General features: G+C 45.1%; 2 protein-coding genes across 6 annotated transcripts in view; one reads left to right on the forward strand and one right to left on the reverse strand.

Annotated features, from left to right (window-relative positions):
* Nucleotides 1-4,628, reverse strand: part of nr1d1 (nuclear receptor subfamily 1, group d, member 1) — an 11,592-nt gene extending 6,964 nt beyond the window's left edge. The window contains exons 1-2 of one of the 2 annotated variants that reach the window (XM_056400466.1): nucleotides 4,321-4,628; nucleotides 248-508 (exon numbers count right to left, since the gene is read on the reverse strand). In XM_056400466.1, coding sequence (XP_056256441.1) covers nucleotides 248-508; nucleotides 4,321-4,384 — 325 coding nt within the window. In that variant the 5' untranslated portion in view covers nucleotides 4,385-4,628. Of the gene's footprint in view, nucleotides 1-247; nucleotides 509-3,952; nucleotides 4,235-4,320 lie in introns of those variants that run through there. The other variant, XM_056400468.1, reaches the window with a different exon arrangement.
* Nucleotides 4,629-8,091: 3,463 nt separating this feature from the next.
* med15 (mediator complex subunit 15) lies at nucleotides 8,092-24,065 on the forward strand. 4 transcript variants are annotated; one of them, XM_056402330.1, is made up of 18 exons: nucleotides 8,092-8,252; nucleotides 9,627-9,714; nucleotides 10,235-10,286; nucleotides 11,634-11,657; nucleotides 11,828-11,992; nucleotides 12,225-12,490; nucleotides 13,638-14,093; nucleotides 17,441-17,608; nucleotides 17,912-18,058; nucleotides 19,084-19,202; nucleotides 19,289-19,416; nucleotides 20,608-20,742; nucleotides 20,874-20,937; nucleotides 21,074-21,140; nucleotides 21,221-21,378; nucleotides 21,460-21,626; nucleotides 21,726-21,824; nucleotides 22,940-24,065. In XM_056402330.1, exons 1-18 carry the CDS (start codon nucleotides 8,185-8,187, stop codon nucleotides 23,074-23,076), a joined length of 2,508 nt encoding a protein of 835 aa, XP_056258305.1. In that variant the 5' UTR covers nucleotides 8,092-8,184; the 3' UTR covers nucleotides 23,077-24,065. The 4 variants fall into 4 exon arrangements, with proteins under 4 accessions (XP_056258305.1, XP_056258309.1, XP_056258308.1 ...); XM_056402333.1 differs by having other exon boundaries at nucleotides 8,093-8,252; nucleotides 17,441-17,581; XM_056402332.1 differs by having other exon boundaries at nucleotides 8,093-8,252; nucleotides 17,444-17,608.
* The last annotated feature ends 82 nt before the right edge of the window (nucleotides 24,066-24,147 follow it).

Genomic DNA, 24,147 nt, shown 5'->3' on the forward strand with positions numbered 1-24,147 from the left:
CAAGAGTCAACATCGGTGTTTGTTTCCACCTCTGGAGACAGATGTTGGTGATTAAAGGAATGAAGTTTGAATGTTTCAGTAAACAACTGCTAATGCTAACGTTAGCTGTGTAGCAATAGCAACAACTCACATATAGCTTCTTAATCCTCTAAATAATTCTAAACTTCAGAAAGAAGGTTAAATAAACTACAGTTTTCATAATGTGACTCAAATATCATCATCATCATCAGACGGACTGGGCTCTTACTGGTCAGACTGGCCACCGACTTGCTGGGCGACGCCCTCAGAGATCCTCCGTCGTCTCGGCCTCGAGGTGAACCTCCTGCCGAGGAGGAGCCGTCTTCACCTGATGAGCCTGAACCGGAGCTGCTGCTGAGGAAGGAGGCCGTTAACGAGGAGGAGGAGGAGGTGAAGCAGGGCTGGGAGTTGGAGTTCTCACTGAACATGGAGACTGGACTGGTCCGGGTCGGAGAACCTCCACATGAACCCACGTAGGAGATCACACCTCCTGCAGGAGAGAGGAGACCCGGTCAGTGAAGACAAGTGTTCTGACTTTTCGTCCATTTAATATCAAATACATGTATTTATTTATTGATTGATTGATTTGTTTATTATTGAGTCAGTCTCAGGCCTCCATACTTATAAATACAATATAAATACAATATAAATGTAATGTAATGTAACGTCTGTTGTTCTGTGACCTGATGGTGGCGCCACACAGACGATCAGACACGAGCAAAAACCTCCAGCTGATGTTTTGTTGTTTTACAGTAGAAGAAGAAGCAGGCAGCAGCAGCTGGTGTGGGATCAGTCTGAGCTCACGCTGCCAGACATGGGGGGGGGGGGTATTCATGCAGAGGAAGCCTGGCTGTTTTCTGTAGCTGTGGTAACGGGGGGGGGGGGGGGTGTTCTGCTTTCTAGGAATTTTAAGAACAGAGAGGGGAGGGGTAGTCTGTGTGAGAGCGAGTAGACTACTCCCCTCACCCCCCCTCCCTCCCTCCTACAGCACCCCCACTCCCCTCTTCTAATTTACTCCAATGGATAAAGACAAAATAAACAATAGTGTGTGTGTGTGTGTGTGTGTGCGGTGTTTATGAAACCTCATCTTCCTCTAATTGTTCTTCTTTATATTGAATTATATTGTTTTTCCTCCCTCTGTAACTTCTCCTTATCTCTGTCCTGCTTTTGATTCGTTTGTAAAAGCTCTTTGTAAACTCTGATTTTAAAAGTGTTACATAAATGAAGTTATATATCCATATTATATACACACACATACATATGCATATATATATATATATCTATATATATATATATATATATATATATATATATATATATACTCTTATAGGACTCTTTACTTGTGGAACTGAGTGATGTTACAGGCTGTAAACATCAGTGTGTGGATACGTGTGGCAGCAGAACATCATCAGTCTGTTGTAGTTGTTCATTTAAACACAACACGTGTGTCTGGAGTCGACAGTTTGATTCAACCTGCTGCTGTTTCAGCTCCCCCCCCCCCCCCCCCCCCCCCCCCCCCCCCCCCCCCCCGTGCAGACTCGGGGGAAGGCTCATGTGTCCTCAGTAGTCACGCCCCTGAGCCACGTGCCTCCTACACAGCCGGCTCCACAACGAGACCGGCCCAACAATGGGCCGCCTACACTGACACACTCCCCCCTCCCTCTGCCTGCACTCTCACGTTCCCTCCATTCATAACCCACACACACACACACACACACACACACACACACACACACACACACACACACACACACACACACACACACACGTTGATCTATCAGCTGTTATCTCTGACCCTGTGGATGTTTCATTGACAGACACAAACAGAGGAGGATGATGAAGCTGCTCTTCCTCCTCGTGTCGATCATTCAGTGAAATAAGAAACCTTCATGTCTGTGACTCCACATGTCAGTGAATCAGTGACTCTGTCCAACACACACACACACGCACACACACACACACACATATAATGTACTGTAAATATATAATGAATATACATGTATATTGATCTCAGTGTTTGTTGAACATTATTTTTCTAAAACTTTCCAAACGTCCACAAAGAGACACGATCTCCGTCTGTCAAACACACAACTAGAACTCGACCTCTCCTGGATTTTTCAGACTGATACGAAGCTGAAGAAACGTTGCTTATCAATATATTCTTTGTCTCGTAGGTCGGCAGGTCGTTGGTTAGTTAGTTAGTAGCAGAGTGATAAATACATAAATATAAATACATGAATGAATAACCAGATCTGGTTATCCAGTGTTTACTCTTTAAAATAAGAAAGATGATAATCCTGTTTCTCCATGTCCAGGTGAGACGTCCTCTAACACCAGGACCTGGATCTGGGACACGCTGTCCTGCAGCACCAGACAGACACAAACAACTCTGTATCTCAGCACACAGCTGGACCGGGTCGCACCCAGACCGACATGCGGGTCAGTCCAGGTCCAGGTCCTGGTCCTTGGTCTGCAGTGGGTCAGAAAAGCTACATGAAGCCTGTGAAGGACAGGAGACAACTACGACCCCCAGGGTGCATTTCACCAACAGCCAGCTCAGTTCAAACCACTACGGCTCTGCTTGTATCCATCTCGATAGTAACAGCAGCTGAGGCTCATGGGTATTGTAGTATAGTTACACTACCCAGGAGAGTCTCCCACGTCTGGAACCAGCAGCTGCTCAAACTTTACAATAAGGTACAAGTCAGCAGAGTCCACTTTGATCCAGAACCACGACAAATCCAGAACAATCCAAAACCACAGAGACACAAACTACAAGAGACACAAACTTTCAACAGAGATAGGGCGATCAAAACTTCACACGACAAAACCAGCATGAAGAAGAGGAGGCCGATATAAACACTCTGAGATCACACTGGAGTCAACCTGATATTAGTTCTGCTATTGATCGGTGATAACTGATCAAACCAGGGAAGAAGCCATGACGTGACGTCTCTCTCCTCAACGTTGTGAGACAGTTCCACCTCCGTCCTCCGTCTCAGAGTTTGATAAACCATCAGATTAATGGTGTGAAGATCTATGAGTCTAGATCAGGATCCGGTTGTTATTGGACCAATCAGTGTGTCATGTGATCAGACGACTTCCTGTTTCCTTTTGTATGAAACAGAGTCAGACAGAGTCTCAGTCTTTATATTTTATCGTTTATTATATAGTTTGTTTGATTCTGTAGTTATATGAGGTGTGGTCCTGTATATGTGTATATATATGTATATATACAGTACATATATATATATATATATATATATACACATATTTATACATATAAACACTGAACATGTGACCTACATGTTACACACTGTGAACAAATGTTTTCTCTCAGTCACTGATTTCTGCTGCTGCTTCAGTCACCAGTGAAACAGACTGATGCAGGAGGAGGAGGAGGAAGAGGAGGAGGAGGAAGAGGAGGAGGAAGATTATGCAATGAGCTCAGTCTGATCAGCAGCCAATCACAGCGCGCGGAGCCCAGTGAAAACAAAGCGCACATGGCTCGGTTTGCCGGTCCATGTGAACCGGCAATGGCCGCTCGGGTGGCACGCGCTCACGCACATGCACACACACATACACACCCCGGGCCGATCCACCTGACACCGAGCGACCCACCGACCGACCGCTGCCATCATGACCCAGTTTCCCCGAAACACAGCCGGGATCACGGTGACGGTCCCCGTGATGGGTTTACCTCCTCCCGTCCCCGCAGCTGCTTCATGTCCCGTTTTCACACGTTTCTCACGCGCTGCACGCGGGCAGGTGGCAGCTCAGCGCGGGGACCAGAAACCGCACAATCAGTCACCACGGAAGCGGAGCGTCAAAACGCGCCGCGTCGCACCGAAACACCGGGAAGCTCAGAAAAAGCATCAGACTGAAATGTAACAGCGACGCGCCGCAGCTGCGGCAAGAGCTTTAATTCACTTACTTTGTTGACGCTGGTTAGTTTCCATGGTGACCGCCTCTGCGTCAAACTCAGTTCATTAAAGGTGTACTTGTTGATTTTATTTCCCGCGGACAGAGGGCTCTGACAGGTGGACTGGTTTTCACCTGCATAAGACGCGCGGCGCCGCTCTCACCTGCGGCCTGACGCTCTTCCTGCAAAACCTTTTTTTCACAAATATGCTCTGACGTCAGAGGTGACGCTGACAGTTTCTGTCTCAAACTCAAACTGACACTTCTGCACTTTAAACACTCAGGTTCGACACACGCACGCCGCGCGCGCGCACCGCTTCTTGCATCACCTTGCTTTGATTGCGGAGGGAAGGCAGGAGTGCGTGAGGGAGTGTTGTTTACCTGTGTTGTTGTTGTTGTTGTTGTTGTTGTTGTTGTTGTTGGTTTCCATGGCGGTCGCCGTCATCCTGAGCTCCAACAGAGTCACGATTTAAAAATCCCGGAGTCTTGCCGCACGGCCGCGCGCATCACCGGCAGGAGGACTGAAACACCGCAGAAGAAGAAGAAGCGTCTCTACTGTGACTCTACTCCCGGTTCTCTGTGTTTCTACTGACTGACTGTCCGCAGCACGAGGACCTGTCAACTGCTGCACGCGCTCCGCTCTCTCGCTCTGTATGTTTTTTCAAACAGAGCGCGCGCACTGCTGGATGATGATGAGGTGAATGTGGAGGTGGGAGGGAGGGAGGGGGGGAGGGGGCGTTCCCGCACGCGGCAGAAAACGGGACCATGTGACCGCGGGAGAGCCTCGTGCCCCAGTGACACACTTTCCCGCCCCTCCTCTCCCACCTCTGTGTAGTAGGTTCTACTTTAAATCCCCGAGCACGTGGAGCTGCCCGCTGTTCTCCGACACAGAGGGGCATCATGGGAAGTGTAGGCGGCCTGATTCACTTGTAGTTTTGGCAGAGAGGAGGTGACTATGTTTTAATATCACTGCAGTAAAAAGCTGAAAGAGAGAATTGTTGTGTTTTAGCATCATCTGTTACCATGGAAGATGTGACACTGGGGCCGGGAGGACAGGTAAGAGGCCCCGAGGGGCCCCCCCCCACTGAAAGACAGTGGTTGTTGTGTGTCGCTTTGTGTCTCTTTTTCAATCTTTACTTTAGTCTCTTGTCTATAGGAAGCAGGTGAGACACAGGTAGGTGCAGGTGCAGGTGAGTGTCTGTGTACAACCTGTAGGTCTACTCTTTGTTGGACTTTAAACTAACACAGCTAAAAAAAAAGCCATAAAATAACAAAATACAAATGTCAAATCATCCAATGATGCTGTCAAACAATGAAGAAACATGAAGCTCACACAGAAACACATCCAGTGTATTTATTTAATATCCTGTAAATATCAATTATCCAGGCAAGAGTCTGACTGGAAAACAATCTGATTTTACTTCACTGCATCACTTCATTTCTTCTGCTTTCAGCAAAAAGGTTTCGTTTTCTTTAAGCATTAATGATAATAATAATAATAATAATGATATATATATATATATATATATATATATATATATATCTGCTAGTCAACAACTGTGTCGTTCTGAAACCAGCAAAGACACTTTGTTCTGGGTGTAAGACAGAGTCCACTGTCTCACTGACATGTAAAAGATGTGACTAATATATAACAGCATGTATTTAATGATGAAGTATTTCACCCCCTATAGAAAAGTCTATAGGATATATAGGAGATCAGTTCACTGCAGTTTGTGTTGCCGACAGACTGAAGTGGTAAAAACAGATTCTCCAGACGTCAGGTTTCACAGATGAAGTGAAAGTAAACTCACTCATGGTGCTTTTACTGCACCTGGGTCTGGGGTCTTCCTGACTGTAAGGGCGCAGGTTTGCAGCATATGGGCAGCAGGAACCTGTCCCTTCGATATCTGAGCCCTCCCAGAGGCCACGTCTCCATGACAACCGACTACAACCGAAGCCCGAAGTCATGTACAAATTTCTGACTTCCTGCCAGACACAGAGGAGAGAACGCATCGGCGTCAGTTACCAGAGTCAGTCCAGACCTCAAACATGGGCGAGAATGTATTTGAGATAAATAGAAACCTGCTATAGCTAGATTTTTATTTAAATGTAAATGCAGATCATATATTAATAAACTATTGTGTTGAGTTTTCTAGTTTTTCTCTGTAACTGTGTCATTACACTTTGAAATCAGCTGACAGCCAGGGCCGTCCGTCTGGTTCTCCTGGTCCGTCTCTCAGAAACACCATGAAGGAACGTATTCAGATTTGGCACAAACATTCACCTGGACTCAAGGACGAACCGATTAGACCTTGGTAGTCAAAGGTCAAAGGTCACGATGACCTCATAAAACACTTTTTAGCCACAAGTTGAGACATCACAGAAATTATGACAAGATTTCACACAAATGGTTCCCATATGGAGGAAGTGTTTGAGTGTCTGCAGACTTTTGTCCATGTGCAGTATCTCTGTAGACTGAACAGCCTGTCTCACATGGGGGAGATTTGGATCAGGACCGCGACACGTGACGTCATAAACACAACATGTCATTCAAATAAATGTACCGCCTCAGTGACTTTATTTACCGCTGTTGAAAACCGTCACTTCCCGGGTAAAACTCGGCGAGGGAATGACGTAACCGTGTAACTTTGAGTTTTTCTGATGAGTGACGTGTGATGTAAATGATGACGCAGCTCGGTATGGGAGAGAAAATGGCCACTATTTTCAACCCTGTTTTCTCCGTGAGCGTTTAAACGGTCCACTGTGCAGCTACAGGGAGTGGCCCCGTGTTTAACAGCCACACCTGAGAGGACACACTGTTTACAGCTGAGGTCAAAGGTCAAACAGTGAACAGGTGTGTCAGTTTACCTTAAACCAGCCAATAGAAAACTCTCTTAGATTAAGATCAGGTGGTTTGTCTGAGTGACAGACTGAAGTGGTGAAAGTTTCAGGTTTACCTCAGGTTTTCCCTTCAGCTCCAGCCTCAGTCTGCTGCTGATCTGCTCATTCACTGATGATCTCAACAGTTTGACCGTGGACCTGAGAGGAAACTCAGAGCAGCACAGACGCACTGGTGGCGCCCCCTGCTGCTCAGCTGCTGCACTACAACACCTGTCTTCCATCAGATGTTGAGAGGCTGAAAACATGCTGGGACTAAAATCTGACCCTGAAGTCAGGACTCCTTTGAAAGTAACTAAGTACATTTACTCAAGTACTTGTAAATTACATGAGTATTTTCTGTTGCTTTATACTGCAGGGAAATACTGCACTTTTACTGCTCTACGTTTATTTGATAACTTTAGTCACTTTGCAGATTCAGATCAATTAAACAAAACATAGTCAATAAATAAATGATTGTATAAATTCACAAATGACCAAGCAGCTTTATATGAAGTCTTTAAAGTGATGAACATGTTAATGCAGCAATAACTATAATTCAGCAATACAATATACATGATTCTGTATAGTTATTTTACTTTTGGTACTTCAAGGATCAGAGCCCTTCTGTTTTATATGTTGATGCAAGTGTAATGATTTAATATGTGTATTAATAAACAGTTATATGCAAATGTTCTGCCACCTCTGGTCAAATTACAGGTTTAAAAAAGTAAATTAATAATAATAATATAAAATTTTGTATTTTAATTTTGACTGGACCAGCTGGTCAAAGAGGCTGAGAAGCAGCTACAGAAGCAAACGTCTCATCTCACTGCGCTGCAGAACAGAGAGGTTCAGGAGATCCATCAGGCTGTACAACACCTCAGCTAAAGGAAGTGGACTCATCTAATTATTATTGTTTATTTATTATCAACCGTTATAATTATAATTATTATTATTATTTTTATTATCAATAATTAGATAAGATCTATCAGATCGATCAGATCTATCTATCTATCTATCTATCTATCTATCTATCTATCTATCTATCTATCTATCTATCTATCTATCTATCTGTCTATCTACCTGTCTATCTGTCTATCTACCTGTCTGTCTGTCTATCTATCTGGGTTTTATTATCTACAATCTACACAGAACCAGCAGTACATTTGTGAAAACATGTGCAAAGCATGACGGGAAAACTTCAGCTTGTAGTTCTGGGGCCGCATTCTGTTCCTGCTCAGTTCATCGTCTGTCCTGCAGGCGGCGCTGGCAGCCGCCATTTTCCTCGGAGCGGAAGAAGGAAGAGCAGAGGGAAAACATTCATCTCCGGTGGAAAAAATCCTCCACAAACACCGAATCTGTGCGATGGAAGTCCCGGGACCGGACAGCGACTGGAGGAGCCCCCAGTTCCGACAGAAAGTCGTCGCTCAGATGTGAGATATTTACGCTCCGGGTTGTGTTTTCAGCTAAAATCACTCTTGCTGCGTCTGTTAGCCGAACGAGCTAAGCTAACGTTAGCGCGGCTGGAAGGAGCGTCACATCGAACCGTGCTTAAAAAACCGCTAAATTAAGACCGAGATGTGAAAAAACAGAATTAGCACGGGTCCGTGAACATGGCACAGGGTATGTAACGACAGGTCCGGGTCCAGACTTTAATTCGGCGTACATTATATTAACAGAAATAACACGTAGTGAACTAAATTCTACCAAGTATCATCGTTAGCAGATGATGCTCATCAGTTCATACAAAGTTAGCTTCACAGATAAACATCACGAGAGCAGTGATTGATCTGAAATGTGTCATCAGTTAGTGTAATGAACCTTGTTGAGATGCAGTTATTCAATTGTTAATTGATCAGTCGATCAACAGAAAAATGATCAGCAACTGTTTTGATAAAGCAAAATAAATGTCAGAAATTCTGCTTCCAACGTCTTAAATGACTCTTCTCTGCTTCTCTTTGTTTTCTGTTTTTATAAAGTGAATATCTGTAAGATTTGTTTACTCTTTGTAGACTTAATGATCAGTCAGGTGAATGACTGGCGGATTATTTGGTGACGATAAACAGGATTGAACAGCTGAAGTGATGAACATCACCATGTCTCTGAAATCAAGCAGAAGTAAAAGTTTTATGAGTCAGAAAAGGTTGAATCCAATTTTTGGGTGAAATGTTGAAAATGAATCTTGAAAATTACTCAGCAGTGAATCTATATTTATTCACCATTCATGAAGTAATTCAGACCGGATCTTCTGACTCACTTTGATTCTTGATGATTCAGTAAAGCTCTTCTCAGAATTCATCCTGGGGAACCTTAAACACATTTATCAAAGCGACTAAAACACAACACATCTGTATTCTCTATGTCCATGAGAGTTAAACAGATCAACAACAATAATAAAAACGTGGACTGTCTGTAACAGACAGAACAGATGTTTGACAGCTGCAGACACATGTGAACTGTTCACTTCAACAGAGTTAAAACCTCCACAACAAACAAACAGATCTCAGATCAGTCCAGAGTCAGTGAACCGTCCTGAGTCACCACAGTTCTGTAACCTGTAAATAAGAATCACAATTAATTGGAAAATTGATAAATGTTTTGTAGAAATAAACTCACACTGTGGGAGGGAAGTAAAAGGCAGAATATGGTAAACACAGAAACATGTCGGTCAAAGTAGTTTGTTGAATACCTGACTGCAGGACGCACCAAAGACGGCTACCATCACTTCCTGGACGTGTCCTCCTTCATTTATTTGACTGTGTTGACTTTGTAAAATAATGTGTGTGATTCCCCGTGTTTCCCTCCAGTGAAGAGGCCATGAGAAAGGCGGGAACAGCGCACACCAAGTCCAGCAACGACATGGAGAACCACGTGTACGTCAAAGCCAAATCCAGAGTAAGTTCTCAAGAAACATGAAAGATCCATACGGCTTTTACTTTTTCCACTGGGGAGGGGTTTACACAGCCGAGGACCCAAACGCCTGATTACATGACTGTAAATATAAAAAAATGATATGTTTCTCAATTGCTCCTATTTACATTACCTAACATTTCTTCATAGTATTAATGAGCCATTGAGGAAATTCATCTGACTCCAACTTAAACCCCATTCAGACAGGATGAAAATCCTGGTGGGTCGGATGTGAACACACAGACCTGAACCACATGTTGATATGATTCACTGTGACATCACTTCCTGAGGATATTGTCATCTCTGTTCCCCTCCAGAATAAAGCTCCAGAGAAACAGACACTCCTGCAGAACCTCATAGAGAATCCTCCTGTTTTTAAGTTTCTTCAGTATCACAGTGAAACATTGACAGTTGTCTGAACATCATGATTCACTGCAGGCGGGAGCTGATCACAGCTGATCACAGCTGTTTGAGCTGAACAATCTCTAAATGTGTTTTTTTCCAGGAGGAGTATTTGTCTCTGGTGGCGAGGCTGATCATTCACTTCCGAGACATCCGTAAGTATTTGAACGGGACCAAACTCTGGAGCCCTTAGTCTTTAATTGGATCAAGCTCCAGAGTTACCGGGTCTGAGTCTGTTCACTCCAACAGGAGAAGTGAACCTGATCACTGATTATGATTCTTTAGCCTCATAGTCACCCAAATAAATAGTGGATCCATTTTCACAAGCCACAGATCTTCAGAACATCCTCATATTAAAATGACAGGAGAAAATGAACTTTGTGAGAATTGTCTCTCTCAACACAGATCTTCTCTCTGTTGGTCAACACTTTCCAATCACAGAGAGTTAGAAGGACTTAAATGTGCAACCATGAATTAGAAGTTAAAACTGAAATAAAACTTTTCTTTGCTTAATAATACGATGGAAGGGAAATGGAGACTATGAGGCTGATATGATCTTGTAGTGGGTTGATCAGATAAGCGAGCTCAGGGTTTCCAAACCTGTAGTTCGAAAATTTGAAAAGATGTAATTATATTAAAAATATAAACAATGTTTTAAAATGAAATGGTCTTTAAAAACATTTAAAATGTTTAAAAACTCCTTTCATTATTATTTTCATTGTTATTTTTAAAAAATCTTGTATTAAGGCCTATCACTGTGATCAGCCAATAGTAGGAACTTTTATGTTGTCACTGCTGAACCACATCGTATACTTGTTTGCCCTTTCAGTCTGATTGTGCACTGACACATTTCATCCACAAAAAAACTGAAGTATCAAAACAGGCAGCTGGTTAGCAACAGGAAGAGTTAGAAAAGACAGAGTCAAGAGTCAGACGACAAATCGACAAAGGATCTCCTGTCAAACAGAAAAGAAAAATTGAGTTTCTCTTGTTTTCAGTTTAGTCCTGAATGTTCGATCGTTATCATTAAAATAAAAAGCTGTTTCTTGGTCTCTGTATTGTTATTGGGCGGCCAACATCTTTGAGATTTTCAAGTGGGCCACGAGGTGGAAAAGGTTGGGAACCACTGAGCTAGCTGATAAAAACGAGCAGCAAAATCAGGTGTAAATTCAAACTGTATCTGGTGTTGTATTGTTTTGTTTTTATGTTTTGACATGAACAAACAATCATGACCACGCCCACTTAGGAGACAGGAAGTGTAGACCATTTCTTACCATTGGCGCCACCTGTAATGCATCATCTTCTGTTTTAGAGGATGACGTAAACGAGACTAAAACCAAATAAAGTTTCCTTCGAAAACAAGAACTGTGACATCGACAAACTGTTGTTAGATTGCAGGTGAAAAAATGTTTCGTCTGAAGCTGAATTATGGCTGAACCGACAGAGTGCTGCGGTCACAGCTGATTCAGAGTAGTTACTAATTACTCGTTTGTTATTTACAGACAAGAAGTCCCTGGGAGGTCCAGGTAAGTGGACTTTGTTGTTCTGTCTCCGTTCGGTTCACTCTTCATTTGAGTTTTCCTTTGCTGTGTTCTGTCCTCTGCTGGACCTGTCACTACCAGACTCATGGTGTTCATGATCTCTGCTGTGCATGTTGGAGCTGCGTAATATTGTCTGTTGTCTACCCTTCTGCTAGATCCCATGAATACCCTGACTAACCTGACAGGGGTTGGAGGGGGCCCGGGCGCCATTGGCATGGGGCCTCGCCCCACCGGTGCTCCAGTGGGTGGCATGGGGGCCATGGGGCCGATGCAGATAGGCCAGCATGCCATGGCAGGGGTGGCTGGAAACCCACAAGCCAGTGAGTGTGTTTCCTCCATGTGGTGTGTGTTTGCTGTGAATGCACATGCTCAGAGCGTTCAGTGGATGCTGGCTGCGTCTCAGCTGCATATTTTGGCTTCAGAGCCGGTCTTACTTTCAGTCTCCGCTTTGGCACGTTGTGTATTTGTGTTTGAGACTCCACAGCTCGCCTCATGCTGGTTCTGAGCTGTAGACCGGGTCAGTCCTTCACCTGCTTCTCGCTCACTCTGCAGTAGGGGGTCCGGGCCAGATGCCGATGCAGCAGATGGTGCAAGCGCAGCAGCAGCAGCAGTCCATCCAGTTCCAGCAGTTCCAGCAGCAACAGCAGCAGCAGCAGAACGCCATGCAGCAGCAGAACGCCATCCAGCAGCAGTTCCAGGTGCAGCAGCAGCTGAGGGTGCAGCAGCTGCAGCAGCAACAGCAGCAGCACCAACAGCTCCAGCAGCAGCACCAGAACCAGCAGCAGCAGCAGGCCCAGAACCAGCAGCAGCAGAACCAGGTACACCATCATGTGTAATACACCGTTACAGTTGGTAGTGTAGTACAAATACTGAACTCCTAACCTGCTGCCAGCAGTTTGAACTCCCTCAGGGCCGCAGACATTTAAACCTTTAGTTACATAGAGATTATCTGTGGGTCACTGGGAAGTCACTAAACCCTACCCGACGTGCTCCAAATCACTACATAGATTACAGGAAAATGTACTGGTCCTGAAACGATAAAATCAGTAAACTAGTGCTCCAGTTTTTTTATCTTAATTATTTTAGTAGTGACATCCATCCACCCACCCATCTTCGTACTCGCAGTGGCAGTAGGCTAGGCGAAGTATTCCAAACATTCCTCTCTCCAGCGGGGTGGACTACTGAGTCAGGTAAGACCTGATTGGCACGACCAGGAGACGATGCAACATGGTCAGAGAAGAAGAGCTGGTCTTCAAACATGAAACCAGGTTTCTGTAGACCATGATTGAGTAAGAGATGAAGAGATGATTTTGATATTTATCATGATGAAGACACTGATTGGATGACTAAGAGTTAAGTCTTAGATGAAGGTGGAGTTCCTTCATCATGTGGATCTGTCACAGAGATGGTGAGGTCGTCTGGTGGGAACGACAGGTATAGCTGGGTGTCGTCTGCATAGCGGTGAATATGATCATTGGACCCAAGGAGGTGGTGTATACAGTATACAGAGGAAGGGTCCTAGTACTGATCTTTGGGGCACTCCAAGGGGGAGGGGATAGGATAAGGATGTCTGTCCTTGCCATGATGCACTGAAGGAGCAACAGTGAGAGAGGGTTAAAGCCAAGAAGCGCTTTGCCTGAGGAGCCCTGAGACAACAGACAGCAAAGGTCAAAGGTCTCTGATCGGTCCATCTTCCTCCAGGCTAGAGGGCTGAAGGGGGATTTATAATTGGTGGGGGACACAGCGTCACTTTGATCACTGCTCTCCAACACAGTTGAACAACCTCAGTATTAGTTACCTGTTCAGTAAGACGACTTAACTCCAGTTCTACATCATCACTTCACATCACACAGCAAATGAAAGAATGTAAACTCAGTTACTATGGAGAATAAAATTGAAGCACAATACTACCTGACTTGAAATCACCCAACATCCTTCTTTCTGTCACTATTTGCTTCCTGTCAGATGCACCAGACGAGGATTCAGCAGCAGCAGCAGCAGCAGCAGCAGATGGTGCAGCTGCAGCTCCAGCAGCATGCCCAGGCTCAAGCTCAAGCTCAGGCTCAGGCTCAAGCTCAAGCTCAAGCTCAAGCCCAGGCTCAGGCCCAGGCTCAGGCCCAGGCTCAGGCCCAGGCTCAGGCCCAAGCCCAGGCTCAGGCCCAGGCCCAGGCTCAAGCTCAGGCTCAGGTCCAGGCTCAGGCCCAGACCATGCAGCACATGGTTCAGCAGCAGCAGCAGCAGGTTCAGGCCCAGGGTCAGCCTCAGCCGGGTCAGATGCCTCCACACTCTCAGCAGCAGCAGCAGCAGTCCGGCATGGTGCCTCAGTCTCTGCCCGGACAGATGACGTCCGCTCAGCACGTTCCCATCAACTCGCTGAATCAGCAGCAGCAGCAGCACCAGCTAAAGATCCAGGCCTTCCAGGTGAGACCGAGTTCTCTGTTTGTATATCTGCAGGTCGAGTTCAATCCTGTACATTATCTAATGGAAGGCACAGTGACTATTCAGTTTGCTCTGTCTAATGGGAATCACAGTTCATACATGTGTGTACAACACCTTGAATGAAATAGTTCATTTGAACCATGTTGAACCCCATTTTTTTTGAAACTTCAAGCCTCAGACTGTCAGGTGTTTGGTGACAAAAGATAATTTTAATAATTTTTTAATTAAACTCTAATTATTTTAATGCACGGTTCCAGCTTTTATAATGGAACATTAACACTTGACATTTGGTCCCTTTAAAGCTCCTCCAGTGTAAAGGTCTGTGTCCATGTGTAGTGTGATTATAGATCAGCTCTAGCTTCTATATTAATACTGTGAAAGTATCAGAGCCTCAGTCCACAGAGAAATGCACACAGCCTGTATTCAGAAACTGAGCCTTAAAACCAGCCGTCAGGACTTCTGGAACTTTGTGATGTCACAACAAAGCAGACTCCGCCCAGAGAGCCTCCTCTCTTCTGATTGGTTCACCGACCTGTTGTTACTAGAGCTCCAGAGAGAAGCCTGAGAGAGGAGATGTAAAACTACACTGAGAGGAACCACAAATAAAACACAGAAGAAGAAGAAACATTGAACTTTAATATCATCCAAACAGTAAAATAAAATGGTAGAAAAATCAGCAGTTATGGTTTAAATCAGCAGCTGTCTGATCAAGGAGTCAATAAACAAACTTTCAGTCCAGGACAGTTTGTGCTGCTGAAACTTTTTGGTCATTTCCAGATGAGTGTTTGATATCCAGCTCTACAGAGCCCATGGCATTCTGCCTTGGAAACCCCAAATCTATTGATCCAGACTATCTGCTCCAGTTTAACCCACTACAGAGATGCACCAGTCCAATATGGCTTATTACATTACATTAAATACATTATTATTATGATTATTATTATTAAAGTCTGTGTTTTTGTTTTCAGTCTGAGCAGGTGGCTTTTAGTGACAAACCTCAATTTATCTTCCATAAAAAAAGAGTTCAATCAGTTCCACAGTGGGAGATTTACAGTTTTTAAAGAGGGATAAGGGGAGATAAGTGGGCACTGATATCATATATATATATATAATATATATAAAATAGACAAATGAGACCTGAGTACAGAAACATAAAGTAAATAACCAAAAAGAAATATTAATAGTAGGAATATAAATATTCACTGATTTAAATTAAATACAGGCATATTTCAATGTATCCCTGTATTTTTATCGAGATCGTTCTTTCTATCCATAGACAGATTGATATCTGGATTTATCTGGAATAAGAAAAACCCTCGAATACGTAAGAGCATGTTACAACGGCGCCTTCAACATGGTGGACTCTCTCTTCCTAATTTCCAACTATATTACTGAGCTGCTAACATAAGGATTCTGTTATATTGGAAGGGGCTTTCAGCGCATGGCGCCGGTCCCAAGTGGCTACAACTCAAAAACATATCCTGTGACCCCACTTCTTTACATGCCCTTCTCTGTTCAAAACTCCCCCTTTCTGAACCTATATATATATATATATATATATATATATATATAATTATACTTCAAATCCAATTGTGAAACATTCCTTTAAGATCTGGAAACAGTTCAGACGATCCTTTAAACTCAACGACCTCTCGATCTACGCTCCTATAGTGAGACATCACATGTTTAAACCATCACTTACAGACGGAGCATTTGAAGTTTGGGCTAGAGGTGGCGTCACAACAATAAATGATTTATTTATGGACAATACATTCATGTCCTTCGAACAACTGGCACTAAAGTTTAATGTCCCCAGATCACATTTTCCGTTTAGATTTTTACAACTTCGCAGTTTTGTATCAGCATCATTCAGTCATTTCCCATCACAACCCCCGAGCTCTCTTTTAGATTCAATTTTAAAACTTGACCCATGCTCGAAAGGGAATATTGGGAAAGTCTATTCTTTGTTAAACTCGTATAATTTGGAACCTTTAACTATGATAAGGAATCAGTGGGAGGAAGATTTGGGGATCCAGTTTTCTGATGAAATCTGGTTGAAAGCTCTAGATAGAATTCATTCCTCTTCAATTTGCCTTCGACATACAGTCATCCAGCTTAAGGTTTTATATCGTCTCCACTGGTCTAAAGTGTTGTTCCCAATATCAATCCTATGTGTGATCGCTGTGGACGAACACCAGCCACCCTCGCACATATGTTTTGGTTTCGTTCAAAATTAAATAATTTCTGGCAATTAATATTTAAAACTCTCACTGACATTTTAGAAGGACCCATAGAACCTTCTGCTACCATTGCAGTATTTGGAGTAGCTCCACAAAATATACATCTTAGCCGCCAGGCAAAAAATACTATAGCTTTTTCATCTCTTTTAGCCAGACGACTTATTCTGCTGAAGTGGAAGGACAAACTTCCACCAACCTTTAAGCTATGGATTAAAGATCTTGCATATCATTTGACATTGGAGAAAATTCGCTACTCTACAAGAAGGTGTGCTCAGAAATTTCACGATATCTGGAAACCATTCTTGGCTTATTTAGAACGAACGGACACCACTGAGGCTGCAGCTTTGTAACACCGACCCTTATACTGTATAGTTTACCTATATGTCATTTGCAATGTTTATTTTTATTTATTATTTTTGTATGTTGTATTTTGTCCTTTTTTAACCTTGTTGTCTTTGTTTTTACTTTACCTGTAAGTTTCTTGTCATGTTGAATAAGTACAGTAAATATTTCAGTGTGGTACGATACCTCTGTTGTAGGGATGGGGCTCCGTTGGAGCAAGACACGTGGGGGTTATATTCTATATTTACTGTTAAATAAGACTTTCTGGAAAGTAATGTATTCTGTAAAATTTGAAAAGTCAATAAAAAGACCTTGAATTAAAAAAAAAAAAAAAAAAAAATTAAATACAGACAGATATGTATTCATACAAACAAGTTGACGTGTTTATATAAACAGCCATCAGAGCGTTTATTTAAATGCTTTTAAATATAAGATTTTTCTATATATAAAGATACACCAGGTGGACGATAAGATGACGACCTTAAGTTTCAAACCTGCAGGTTAGAAAAGACGTGACGTAAAACAATTACAGCCCAAGTCACTTCGACTAGTAATCAAAGTTTAGAACTGAGGAAAAACACTACGTAGTGTGCAGTAGTCTTGCTTACCCGTCACTCTGCTTGCATGCCTTGCTGTGTGTGTGTGTGTCTGTGTGTGTGTGTGTGTGTGTGTGTGTGTGTGTGTGTGTGTGTGTGTGTGTGTGTCTGTGTGTGTGTGTCTGTGTGTGTGTGTGTGTGTGTGTGAAAGCAGGCCCGTGCAGTCTTGCAGCAGCAGCAGGTCCAGCATGCTCAGCAGGCAGCGCAGCAGGCCCAGCAGGCCCAGCAGGCAGCAGCTCAGGCGCAGCTCAACGCAGTCGCTGCAGCAGCCGCCGCCGCCGGACCGGGACAGGTGAGACTGCAGCCACGGCAAGCTCAGGTGCTTTATATGTGACAGCTCTACATCACATCACATGCTGCTGAACATGTGACGCTCTGGGCAAACACCACCACGGTCACTGGGGCTGAATGTTTTTAAAATGTTGCACGATTTCTAAAAGACAGAAAGGAGAGGGAGGGAGGAGCTTCCATAACGACCAATCACTAGCCTGCTCCATGTGAACAGTGGTGGATGTTTGTCAGAGCTTTTTGTTAGATGCAGGTGGAGGTGATGAGTTGTGCTCGTTGCTCTGCCTCCTCTCTGCTCACCTGTCCTGTTGTCTCTGTCATGTGTCTTCTGAAGTTGGGTCGTCCTGGGATGCAGATTTCTAACCGACCTCGAGCCGCCCTCAACCCCTCCATCCCTCCTCCAAATGCTGCTGCCGCTGCCGCCGCCGCCGCTGCTGCCGCCGCCGCCGCTGCTGTGGGAGGACAGCCGATGACGCAGCAGGTATTTATCCCCAGAGTGACCTCTGACCTCTGAACCATCCCTGTCCTGTCCGCAGTGTGCTTCTGTCTGTCAGCGGCCTGTCCGCCTCCTCTCGCTCTGCTGCTTCCACCTTCCACCCTCACCTGCTCTCACATGTGCACAATCCAAATCAGGGTTGGTGCCGAGGCTGCTGGGAAATATCAGCACCTGTCTGAACATCACTAAAGTTCAGAGAGGATCTGATCAACGTGTTGATACTCTATAATCTCAGTCCACTTATTGTCTCTTACTCAAGACTTCACAGAAATGGTTCATACAAAAACCAAAACCAAAAAACAATTGATAAGTTATTCACTACATTAATATGGAAGTGTATCAGCAGCAGGGAGGCCCCGATCGATCGGTTGCCGATCGGCTGATTTTCATTAATAATGCATGATGGACAAATGTGAATCGATGCTTCTTGTCAGCGATCACCTTCAAAACGATCAGCTGCGGTTAACACTCTGAGAGAAGCTCTGTGTACTGTGTAGTGAAGCCCCGCCTCCCACCGTCAAAACCGCCAAAACAAAACATGTCCGCCGTGTGTGAGACTGATAGAATGAACGACATGTTCACTGACTCCTACGGTATCAGCTGATCTCAGTCAGGTGATCGGTATCAGAGGGAAGGCATTAACTGTCACAACAGAAAACAGCAACATGACAGACACGTCAGGTCTGATGACATCACACAATCTGACATGTTATTTTGAAATTAAAAATGTTTCAGTGTGTAAGAGATTATGCAAATTTGACATAATAATAATGAAAAGGCAATAACTCAGAACAGTAAATACAGAAGACATCTATAGGTTTTACCCACAATGCACTGGGTAACTCGTTGAATCGACAACATGGTTCTGAGATATTTATATATTTATATAAGAATTAAACACATCACCACACCAGGTTCTGGACCTGAACACACACACGTCCTGCTGAGCTGCAGCTTCTCCACCTCTCATTGGCTCATATGCCTTCTCCTCTGTCCAATCACCTCCACAGGTGCAGCAGCACTCGATGATGTCATCGCCCTCACCTGTGCAGGTTCAGACGCCGCAGTCGATGCCCCCTCCTCCCCAGCCATCACCGCAGCCCCCCACCTCACAGCCCAACTCGGCCAGGTAGAGCATGAGCTGAGCTTCAGGTGAAACAAACTTTGACACCAGGTGTGACTCGAGGTTAATTCTGTCCCGCCTCCTCCCTCCAGCTCCGGCCCAACTCCGTCTCCAGGGGGTTTCCAGCCCAGCCCCTCCCCTCAGCCCTCACAAAGCCCTGCCACCGCCCGCACCCCCCAGAACTACGGAGTCCCCTCTCCAGGACCACTTAATACTCCAGGTACACACACACACACACACACACACACACACACACACACACACACACACACACACACACACACACACACACACATCACCAGCTGAGACCGACGGCGACGATGTGACTGCCATGTTCTCGTGACGACGTGTCAGAATCCAGAGAATCTCTTCAGATTTATTCACTTGAACTCAAGAGTGAGCTGATGAGAGTTTGACAGTCAAAAGGTCAAAGGTCAAGGTCACTGTGACATCATAATGTTCTCCTGGTTATTTTTCGATGCTGTGACTCGGGAACAGAAGGAGAGGCTGTGACCCTCTCTTCTTGTGTGAATGTGATGTATTTGATATTTTCATCTGCAGATTCATATTATTTTTATAGTGTGTCCGCTCACGTGGCTGAGATAATAAAGTACATGAGGCGAAGTATTTCCTGTGTTCAGCAGGATGTTTTTGTCTCCACCTTCTTCAGGATCTACGATCTGATACCAGAACGTGCTGCTGATTTAATGTGATTTAGTTGCTGACTTTGATGCATTTACCTGATGGATTAAAGTTTCTTTAATGGTTGTTTTATTCACAGAGATATTCCACAAAATGGCGTCTTCTGTCACCGCTACAACTTTTCTCGATTGTGTCGTTTACCTCGGTTCCTGGGTCAGACTTGTCTCTGAATGTTTGGACTTGTGTAAATAAAACGGCTCGTAGCTTCAGCTGGGAGGAATCTGTGTTAGCTGCTAATAAGCTGTTAGCTGCTAGTCGCCTTCTTAAATGAGTTACAAGGTTTGAGGCTGATGGAAGATGACGGAGTGGATCTCCGTGTTCACTAAAAACCTGCTTTATAAGAAGTTTTTCTATTGCTACATTGCTAATGTTAGCATTAGCAGGTACCCTTAACTCCCCGTCTAGAGGGAACGTTCAAACTTCAAACTTCCTTTACTCACCAACAGCTGTCTCCAAAGGTGGAGACAAACACCACTGTTAACTCTTGTTGTTTACTGGAGTTATCATGCTAACCAGCTAACTAGCCTGTCTCGTCACTCTCCCGACAGCGAGTCATTGTAGCGTCCAGTCTGTCCTGAAGAAGCATCTGCTCAGAGGAACTGAATGAATGTGAAGAGCTGTGAATAAATCCACCACAAGACACTTGACTTCTTCTTTCCTGTCCCTTCGCTGCCCTCACCTGCCCTCACCTGTCCTCACCTGTCCTCAGGTAACCCCAGCTCAGTGATGAGTCCGGCGGGGGCCACGTCTCTGGAGGACCAGCAGTACATGGAGAAACTCAAACAGCTCTCCAAGTACATTGAACCTCTGCGCAGGATGATCAACAAGATCGACAAAAACGAAGGTCAGCCTCGCGTCTCTGTGGGTCAGTTCACAGACAAAATAATCAATCCACTGATCAATAACTTCATCATCAGACAGGTCTGTAATCAGCTCCTCGTTCTCATGTAACAACAGCTGTGCTTGTTTCAACAGACAGGAAGAAGGACCTGAGTAAGATGAAGAGTTTGCTCAACATCCTGACCGATCCAAACACCAGGTAACATCAACACAACCATCCACCTGAGTTTACCATGTCTCCTCTGTGACCTCTGACCTCTGTATCCTCTGTGACCTCTGACCTCTGACCTCTGTATCCTCTGTGACGTCTGACCTCTGTATCCTCTGACCTGCAGGTGTCCTCTGAGGACTCTGCAGAAATGTGAGATAGCTTTAGAGAAGCTGAAGAACGACATGGCTGTGGTAAGTTCAAAGGTTAAAGTTTCTTTTTTTTGGGGGGGGGGGCAGTGACAGTTTGTGACAGTTTGTCTCTGTTGTTGCAGCCGACCCCCCCTCCCCCTCCCGTGGCCACCAAGCAGCAGTATCTCTGTCAGCCGCTGCTGGACGCCGTCATGGCCAACATCCGCTCTCCGGTCTTCAACCACTCCCTGTACCGGACCTTCGCCCCCGCTATGACCGCCATCCACGGACCCCCCATCATGTAGGTTTCACCTCTGCAGCACATCTGGAGTCAGGTTAGATTCACAGGACGTTGACGAATGTCTTGTCCTTTGTCCCTCAGGGGTCCCAACGTCTCCGGTCGGAAGAGGAAGCACGAGGAGGACGAGCGGCAGACCATCCCCAACATCCTGCAGGGGGAGGTGGCTCGCCTGGACGTCAAGTTCCTGGTCAACCTGGATCCTTCCTTCTGCAGCAACAACGGCACCGTGCACCTCGTCTGCAAGCTGGGTGAGGGCGGAGACCGGCGCCGCCACAGTCGCTTCCTGTTGTACAGTCAGCTGTTGTGTTCACCTGTTTTAATGTTATTGTGTGTTTGTGTGTCGTCAGATGATAAAAACCTCCCCAGCGTTCCCCCCCTGCAGCTCAGCGTTCCTGCTGATTACCCCGAGCAGAGTCCGTACTGGGCCGATGACGGGGAGCAGTACGGTGAGACTCTACCTGACTCTACCTGTCTCTACCTGTCTCTACCTGACTGACTCTACCTGTCTCTACCTGACAGACTCTACCTGTCTCTACCTGTCTCTACCTGACAGACTCTACCTGTCTCTACCTGACTGACTCTACCTGTCTCTACCTGACTGACTCTACCTGACTGACCTGACAGACTCTACCTGTCTCTACCTGTCTCTACCTGACTGACTCTACCTGTCTCTACCTGACTGACTCTACCTGTCTCTACCTGTCTCTACCTGACTGACTCTACCTGTCTCTACCTGACTGACTCTACCTGTCTCTACCTGACAGACTCTACCTGTCTCTACCTGTCTCTACCTGACAGACTCTACCTGTCTCTACCTGACAGACTCTACCTGACTGTCTCTACCTGACAGACTCTACCTGACTGACTCTACCTGTCTCTACCTGACTGACTCTACCTGTCTCTACCTGACAGACTCTACCTGACTGACTCTACCTGTCTCTACCTGACTGACTCTACCTGTCTCTACCTGACAGACTCTACCTGTCTCTACCTGACTGACTCTACCTGTCTCTACCTGACTGACTCTACCTGTCTCTACCTGACAGTCTCTACCTGACAGTCTCTACCTGACTGACTCTACCTGACAGACTACCTGACAGACTCTACCTGACTGACTCTACCTGACTGACTCTACCTGTCTCTACCTGACAGTCTCTACCTGACAGACTCTACCTGACAGACTCTACCTGTCTCTACCTGACTGACTCTACCTGTCTCTACCTGACTGACTCTACCTGTCTCTACCTGACAGACTCTACCTGTCTCTACCTGACTCTACCTGACAGACTCTACCTGACTGTCTCTACCTGACTGTCTCTACCTGACAGACTCTACCTGTCTCTACCTGACTGTCTCTACCTGACTGTCTCTACCTGACAGACTCTACCTGTCTCTACCTGACTGTCTCTACCTGACTGTCTCTACCTGACAGACCCCCTACCTGACAGACTCTACCTGTCTCTACCTGACTGACTCTACCTGTCTCTACCTGACTGACTCTACCTGTCTCTACCTGACAGTCTCTACCTGACAGACTCTACCTGTCCTCTGTGTCCCTCAGGTGCGAACAGCTTCCTACAGACGGTCCACAGAAATATGACGTCCAAACTGCTGCAGCTGCCGGACAAACACTCAGTGACGGAACTGCTCAACACCTGGGCTCAGAGCGTCCGCCAGGCCTGTCTGTCTGCAGCCTGAGGCCCCGCCCACTGCCCACCTGACCTCACCTGCTGCAGCCACAGTAACCCCACCCCACACACTGTTTACATGGACACTACAGTCTGACTCGACATCAGACCGGTCTCATGTCTGTGACTCGTCACTTTCAGACATTTTCAAACTTTAAAGGTTCTGGGTCAAACTGCAACTCAGACCACATGACTCAGCCTGGTAACAGATTGACAGGTGTGAGGCGTTCAGGGACTAAAGTGAGGGTGGAGGGTAAAAGGAGGAACTGAACACTTTGGATTCAGCTGAAGGACCTAAAGAACCTCATGTTCAGACAAGAACTGCATTAAGATCTGCTACAAGGACACAAATCCCCTCTCCATTCACCCCTACAGCCACCGTCACAAACCCCCAACACACCTTAAGAACCAGTTTAAGGACCCAACGAACCCCAATATCAACCTGTAGAACCCCCCCAAGGACTAAAGGAACCCTTTAGTTGCAACTGCAAAAATCATTTCTGGAGAGAGAGAACCTTTCAAACACATTGACTGTACCTGGTTTTCAGTCTCACCTGTCGGACCTGTTTAACTGTCATAAATAATGTGGATGTGGGAAATGATCCAGCTGACGTCACGTAGTCTGAGTCTGACATTAGTCCTGAGTCCAGCTCCTCACCTGTCAGGTGTCCACCTGTGTCCAGGTTTTAGACGGAGCCACTTGCTTGTAGACAACATCTCCAGTCAGGAAACGTAAAGGGAAACGAGCAACAGCTCAGCTGTTAATTTATCCTGGCTTTTATTCTGCTCCCTGAACGCATCACAAGTTTGTTTCTGTTGCTTATTTAGTTGGAACGAGTTTAGTTCTGTTTGAGGTGTAATTAAGTTTTGTACCACAGAAGAAGAAGATGATGATGATGATGATGTGTGGAAAAAGGTTTGTACACTTTGGTTCAAAGTGAAAATATAAATGTATTTTCTGCTTTTATAAATAAAAACTTGTCATTTGATCTTTTTAAATCCAGGAGTCAGTTTCACTGTTTGAGCCACTCAACTGTTTTAATGAGCAACTGAAACAGAGAAGAAGAATAAAGACATGAAT

The sequence above is a fragment of the Seriola aureovittata genome, chromosome 17 (genome assembly GCF_021018895.1).
Source record: "Seriola aureovittata isolate HTS-2021-v1 ecotype China chromosome 17, ASM2101889v1, whole genome shotgun sequence".
Taxonomy (NCBI): Eukaryota; Metazoa; Chordata; class Actinopteri; order Carangiformes; family Carangidae; genus Seriola; species Seriola aureovittata.